We start from the raw sequence: 7,840 nt of genomic DNA, 5'->3' as shown, positions 1-7,840 counted from the left end.
CTAGTTGCAAAATATATCAGGATGTTATTGACGAGGGTGTCAGAACAGGCGAGCTTGATCACCTGAACAACCTCACAGAAGAAGAGAGGGATTTCGACGTCTGTGCAGAAGGTCAGCTGCAACACCATCAGACTGTGCACCAGGGCATCCACGATGATAATGAACAGGGGGAGTAGAATCAGCAGACTACAGAGGCAGGGCTTCATGATGACTGTGTACCTTAGTGGATGACAAACGGCCACATAGCGGTCATAGGCCATTACTGCAAGGAGACTACTTTCTAAACTTGCAAAAACTAGAACAAAGTAGATCTGGGTGAGGCAGCCTGCATAAGTGATGCTCTGACTCTGTGCCTGGATGTTCACCAGCATCTTTGGGATCGTGGTTGTGCTTAAACAGATGTCAGTAAAGGACAGGTTGGAGAGGAAGAAGTACATGGGGGTGTGGAGGTGGGAGTCCGAGCTGACGGCCAGGACGATGAGCAGGTTTCCTAGGATGGTGACCAGGTATATGGACAGAAACAGAATAAAGAGAAAGGGCTTCAGTTCTGGATCCTCTGTCACTTGCATAAGAAGGAATTCGGAAACTGCTGTTTTGTTGCTGGGTCCCATGTTGTCGATGAATCTGATGGAGAAGGTGGAGTGACAACACAATCACATGTGTGTTTTCTAGACCAGCAGGAGGAGCATCACCAGTGACAGACACTGTCTTAGGATGGGACAGAGACTAACAGAGAGGATTAAGAAGAAGGTGCCGTCTGTATGCCTGAAGCTGATACACCAGAGTGTCATCCATTGTTAATTCCCACAAGGATTAAGAGGAGGCCAATTCAAATATTGCACTAAATATACCATTTTGATTATTTGAAGCATTTGGTAATTTTATTAAGAGAAACAGACTGGGGAGGCAGCTGAAGATTCTGTCTGGATCCCCAGAGACCTCGGAGGCAGGCAACTCAGATAATATACAATTATGTCGAGAACCAGGAATAGGAAGATTAGGTAAACTTTACCAAATTTCCTGTCCTCTCACTGCCACAAAATTGTAAGTAAATGCCACAGACTTGTTTAACAGTCATCCTGTTTTGTTTTGTTTTGTTTTGTTTTTAAAAAGCAGATTTCTACTTAGGAAGAAATGGTCCTGGCCATACTAGAGAGTGGATACAACATTAATTGATGGAGACACCTGAGTATTGGTGCAAAGTACAAGGAAACATATGAAGAATATCATAGGCAGAAGGACCTTGGATAAGTTGGTTCTAATCATCTAATACATGTACTCTCTTCATGGCTTCCCTTGGATGAACCTGTAGTAAAACATCTGCTTTCATTTCCAAACATTGATGTAGGTTACCTGGCTGGTATCACAGTGTAATAATGATTGGCATTACCCTCGAATGCACCATCTGGGAGATTTGTACTCAGAAAGGGCAGAGGGACTGAATGAGACCTAAGCTCCTGAGCAAGATGCATCATCTGTGGGAGGAGGTTCAGATATGCCACTACTTTTCACAGGAAGGATTGCTGAGATAAGTGGTCACATGCACAGTGCAGTCTCTGTATCCCTAGAGATTCAACTTCCAAAGCTCCTCATTAGTCAAACAATTTTATTGTCACTGAGATCCCAGGGCAGTGCAAATCCTTCAAGACCAAAAAACTCTGGAAAGAAGGACTTCCCTGACCCTGTGTGTCCAGGTGCACACCATGTAATTTTCCTCACCTATGTCTGCTCATCTCCATTTCAAATGCTTGGTAAATGACACACCATCCTTCTCTAATTGGATAAGAGTCTTCTTGTCTTAGTTGTGGACAAAGACATTGCTCTCTAATCAATGCCATCAAGAATTTCGGTACCTATTTGGGATGTAAGAATACAGTGTGCAAGTTCATATATCTATTATATATATTTTAATATATCTTAAATATTATATATTTTATGCTATATTATATGTATATATTTAAATAAGATTTTTAGATTTAAATTCAAGTTATTTAACATACAGTGTTACGATGGATTCAGGAGGAGAACCCAGTGATTCATCTCGTACATAAGACACCCAGTGCCCATCCCAACAAGTGCCCTCCTTACTGCCCATCACCCACTTAACCCATCCCCCCACCCAACTCTTCTCCAGAAACCCCCAGTTTGTTCTCCGTATTTAAGAGTCTCTTACGGTTTTCCTCCCTCTGTGTTTTTATCTTATTTTTCCTTCCCTTCTCGTATGTTTATCTGTTGTGTTTCTCAAACTCCATATATGAGTGAAATCATATGATATAGGTCTTTCTCTGACGGACTTATTTCACTTAGCGTAGTACCCTCTAGTTCCAACCATGTTGTTTCAAATGGCAAGATTTCATTCTTTTTCATCATTGAGTAGTATTCCATTGTGTATATATACCACATCTTCTTTATCTACTCCCCAAGTATGTTAACTAACTTTAATATAAATTTAAAAAAAATAAAAATAAAACAAATATAGCAACAAAAAAAGGAATGCAGTTCTGAAACATACTAAAACATGGACAAACCTTGAACACATCATGCTAAGTGAAATAAGCCAGATGCAAAAGTACATGTATTTTATGATGTGTCTTATATGAAATATCTAGAGTAGGAGAAATCATAAGAGACAGAAAGTAGACTAGAGGTTGTCAGGGGCTGGTTGTGTGACATTAGAATGAGTTATTGCTAAATGGCTACAGATTTTCTGTTTGATTCTGAAAAGCTGTGAAAATAGACGCAATGGTTGCCCAATATTGTGAATGTAATTTTGCCATTAAATTGCATACTTAAAAATCATGAAAGTTGTGTATGGTGTACAAAGTGGTCCAGTTTCATTCTTTTGCATGTGGCTGCCCAGTTTTCCCAAGACCATTTGTTGAAGAGACTCTTTTTTTCCCATTTTTTTTTAGTTTTTATTTAAATTTCAGTTAGTTAACATATAGTACTATATTAGATTCAGATTCACAATACAGTGATTCAATAATTCCATGTATCACCTGGTGCTCATCATGGTCCTCATCACCTGTTTAACCCAGCCCCACCCACCCACCACCTCTCAGGTAACTACCAGTTTCCTCTCTATAGTTAAGAGTCTGTTTCTTCAAAACAGATGAACAAAGGGGAAGGGAAGCAAAAATAAGATAAAAACAGGGAGACAAACCATAAAAGACTCTAAAATTCAGAGAACAAATTGAAGGTTTGTTCTTTGTAAATGGGCAATGGGCATTAAGGAGGGCACTTGCTGGGATGAGCACTGGGTGTTATATGTAAGTGACGAATCATTAAATTCTATTCCTGAAATCATTATTACACTATATGTTAACTAACTGGGATTTAAATTTTTAAAAGAAGAAAAGTAAAACAGAATAAATGAGTTTGTTTTTCGTTTGGCCTCTCTCCTTTTTCCCTTTGCTCATTTGTTTTATTTTTTTTTTTTAATGTTTTTATTTTTGAGACAGAGAGAGACAGAGCACAAGTGGGGGGAGGGTCAGAGAGAGAGGGAGACACAGAACCCGAAGCAGGCTCCAGACTCCGAACTGACAGCACAGAGCCTGATGTGGGGCTCGAACTCACAGACTGTGAGATCATGACCTGAGCTGAAGTCAGACACTCAACCGACTGAGCCACCCAGGTGCCCCATCATTTGTTTTATTTCTTAAACCACATGAGTGAAATTATATGGTATTTTTCTCTGACTGACTTATTTCCCTTAGTATAATGTTCTCTAGCTCCATCCCTATTGTTGCAAATGGCAATGCTTCATTCCTTTTTATGACTGAGTAATATTTCATTGTATTCTTTATCCACTCATCAATCAATGCACGCTTGGGCTGTTTCCATAATTTGGCTATTGTAGATAATGCTGCTATAAACATTGGGGTGCATGAATCCCTTTGGTTTAGTATTTTTTGTTAGTAGTACAATTGCTGAATTATATGGTAGTTCTATTTTTAACTTTTGAGAACCTCCACACTGTTCTCCACAGTAGCTGCAAAAGTTTGCATTCCCACCAACAGTGCAAGAGGGTTCCTCTTTCGCCACATCCTCACCAACACCTGTTTCTTGTGCTGCTGATTTTAGCTATTGTGACAGGTGTGAGGTGACATCTCATTGTTGTTTTGACTTGTATTTCCCTGAAGGTCAGTGATATTGAGCATCTTTTCATGTGTCTATTGGCCATCTGGATGTCTTCTTTGGAAAAATGTCTATTCATGTCTTCCGCTCATTTTTGTTTGGATTATTTAGTTCTTGGGTGTTGAGTTTTATAAGTTCTTTATGTATTTTGGATACTAACCTTTTATCAGATGTGTCATTTGCAAATCTCTTCTCCCATTCCATAGGATGCCTTTTAGTTCCGTTGTTTTCTCTGCTATGAAGAACCTTTTTTATTTTGATGAAGTCTCAATAGTTTGTTTGTGCTTTTGTCTCCCATGCCTCAGGAGACATACCTAGAAAGAAGTTGCTACAGCCATTGTCAAAGACGTTACTGCTTGTGTTTTCCTCCAGGACTTTTATGGGTTTAGGTCTCACATTTAGTTCTTCAATCCAGTTTGAGTTTATTTTTGTGTGTGATGGAAGTCCTAACCACAGCAATCAGAAACAAAAAGAAATAAAAGGTATCCAAGTCAGCAAGGAGGAAATAACTTTCACTATCTGCAGATGACACGATACTCTAAATAGAAAACCCAAAAGACTCCAACAAAAAAGTGCTAGAACTTATAAACAAATTCAGTAAAGCACACAAAAACAATGTACAGAAATCAGTTGCATTTATATGAAGCAATAATGAAGCAGCATAAAAACAAAATAAGGATCCTATTTACAATTTTGTTTTGCACTAAAAACAAGATACCTAGGAATAAACCTAGCCAAAATGGTGAAAGACCTAGACTTTTATAACTACAATATACTGATGAAAGAAATTGAAGACACAAAGAAATGGAAAGACATTCCATGCTCATGGATTAGAACAAATATTGTTAAAATGTCTATACTACCCAAAGCAATCTATTCATTTAATGCAATCCTTATCAATATATCAACAGCATTTTTTCACAGAAGTAGAACAAACAATCCTAAAATTTGTATGGAGCCATAAAAGATCCCATATAGCCAAAGGAATTCTGAAAATAAGTTAAAAACAGAGAGGGAGGCAAATCATAAGAGACTCTTAAATACAGCGAACAAACTATTATTGTAGGAGTGGTGGGTAGGGCAATGGATTAGATGGGTAATTGGCATTAAGGAGGGCACTTGTGGGATGAGCACTGAATGTTATATGTGAGTGATGAATCACTAAACTCTACTCCTGAAACCAATATGACACTATATTTTAACTAACTTGGATTTAATTAAAATTTTTTTTATTTTATTTTTTATTTTTTAAAATTTACATCCAAATTAGTTAGCATAGAGTGAAACAATGATTTCAGGAGTAGATTCCTTAGTGCCCCTTACCCATTTAGCCCATCCCCCCTCCCACAACCCCTCCAGTAACCCTCAGTTTGTTCTCCATATTTATGAGTCTCTTCTATTTTGTCCCCCTCCATTTTTATATTATTTTTGTTTCCCTTCCCTTATGTTCACCTGTTTTGTCTCTTAAAGTCCTCATATGAGTGAAGTCATATGATTTTTGTCTTTCTCTGACTAATTTCGCTTACCATAATATCCTCCAGTACCATCCATGTAGTTGCAAATGGCAAGATTTCATTCTTTTTGATTGTAAAATGAAAAACAAGAAAGAAAAGCAACACCAGTGGCATCACATTTCCAAACTTCAAGTTACATTGCAAAGCTGTAGTAATCAAAACAGTACAGTACTAGCACAAAAACAGATACAAAGATCAATGGAAAAGAATAGAAAACCCAGAAATGAATCCACAACAATATGGTGAATTAATCTTTCACAAAGCAGGAAAGAATATCCAATGGAAAAAACAAATGGTGTTGGGAAAACTGGATGGCAACGTGCAAAAAAATGAAACTAGACCACTTCCTTATACCATAAACAAAAATAAATTCAAAATTATTAAAGACCTGAATATGAGACCTGAAACCATAAAAATTCTAGAGGAAAACACAGGCAGCAACCTCTTTGACACTGGCTGTAGCAACTTCTTTCTAGATATGTCTCCTTGGACAAGGGAAACAGAAGCAAAAATAAACTATTGGGACTTTGTCAAAATAAAAAGCTTCTGCACAGTGGAGGAAACAATCAATTAAACTAAAAGGGAACCTATGGAATGGGGGAAGATATTTACAAAGGACATATCTGATAAAGAGATAGTATGCAAAATATGTAAAGAATTTATAAAACTCCACCCCCCCAAAATAATCCAATTTAAAAATATGCTAGGTGAAATAAGTTAGTCAGAGAAAGACAAATATCATGATTTCACTTGTATGTGGAATTTAAGAAACATAACAGATGAACATAGGGGAAAGGAAAGAAAACTAAGATGAAAACAGAGAGGGAGGCAATTTATAAGAGACTCACAAATACAGAGAAGAAATTTAGGGTTGCTGGAGAGGAAGTGGGTGGGAGGATGAGCTAAATGGGTGATGGGCATTAAGGAGGGCACCTGTTAGGATGAGTCCTGGGTGACACATGTAAGTGATGATGAATCACTAGGTTCTACTCCTAAAACCAATACTATGCTGTATGTTAACTTGAATTTAAATAAATTAAAAAAAAATTTTAATGTGCAGAAGACATGAATAGACATTTTTCCAAAGAAGTAATCCAGATGGCTAACAGACATATGAAAAATTTCTTAATATCATTCATCATCAGGGAAATACAAATATCTTTATTATTTTGGCATTTTACAATCAGCATTACTTTGTCTTAGTAGAAACAATGGCTTCCTCACTGATCAGGATCAAAGGTGTAACCAAAATCTCGAACCACTGAGATAATCACATAATAACAGTTTTGTAGACAATAAAACTGAGTATAGTGAATGTTGATGTTACCCTGCACTGACACAGTTTACCAGTGAAAGGTATTAGGAATTACTGGAGTATGAAAGAACAGCTCCTCCCATGTCTCACAATTGGTTTGTCTCTGGAGTATAATCCACATGGCCCTAACCATGAGATTAGGCAGAATCAAATCTCTGCTATAAAACACAAGCTTGCTTGATCCTTTTCCTGACCTATCCAACTTCTCCCACTTCTCTTTTAACATTTCAGTATAACCCTTGCCTTGGGACAGCTTGTGAGGAATCTACCAAAAACACCAAGCTTAGGAATGAAAACTTATTTTTGAAATACAACAGAGCTATACAAAGAACAAATCAAATTTCAACCCAAAATTACAATCAAGTTGCCCATGATGTTACCTAGTCAATTTAGAAGAAGTTGGTGATGCAAGAATCAGGCATTCTGGCTCACCCAATATTTCTGTCACTTTGATTCATTCTAGAAACCCCAGTCCACACAGATAACACAGTCACAGAAGAGAAGTTCTACTTATCAGTTTCCTCAAAGCTCCCTTCATGTCCCTATTCCTCAGGCTGTAGATGAAAGGGTTCATCATTTGAGGGACAACAGTGTACATCATTGAAAGCACCGCAGTGTTTCTGGACGAGTTAGTAAAAGCAGAACTAATGTACACCCCCAAACCTGTCCCATAGAACAAAGACACAACTGACAGGTGAGACCCACACGTAGAAAACGCTTTATACTTTCTGCCCACGGATGGCATCCTCAAAACAGAGGACACTATCTGAGTGTAAGAGAGAATGATTCCACACACAGGGACACCCCCAAATATACTAGTTGCAAAATATATCAGGATGTTATTGACGAGGGTGTCAGAACAGGCGAGCTTGAT

General features: G+C 37.8%; 1 protein-coding gene across 1 annotated transcript; it reads right to left on the bottom strand.

The window, feature by feature from the left end:
- Positions 1 to 8: 8 nt before the first annotated feature.
- LOC121026458 (olfactory receptor 7G1-like) lies at positions 9 to 629 on the bottom strand (the record flags this gene model as incomplete). The annotated part of the gene is made up of 1 exon (XM_040469308.1): positions 9 to 629. A coding segment is annotated over exon 1 (603 nt), but the record flags the coding sequence as incomplete, so codon positions are not given.
- Between the last annotated feature and the right edge of the window lie 7,211 nt (positions 630 to 7,840).

The sequence above is a fragment of the Herpailurus yagouaroundi genome, unplaced genomic scaffold, assembly GCF_014898765.1.
Source record: "Herpailurus yagouaroundi ecotype Mexico unplaced genomic scaffold, PumYag 107457, whole genome shotgun sequence".
Classification (NCBI taxonomy): domain Eukaryota; kingdom Metazoa; phylum Chordata; class Mammalia; order Carnivora; family Felidae; genus Herpailurus; species Herpailurus yagouaroundi.
Note: the sequence above shows the minus strand (reverse complement) of the source record. Positions and strands in the feature narration are given on the sequence as shown.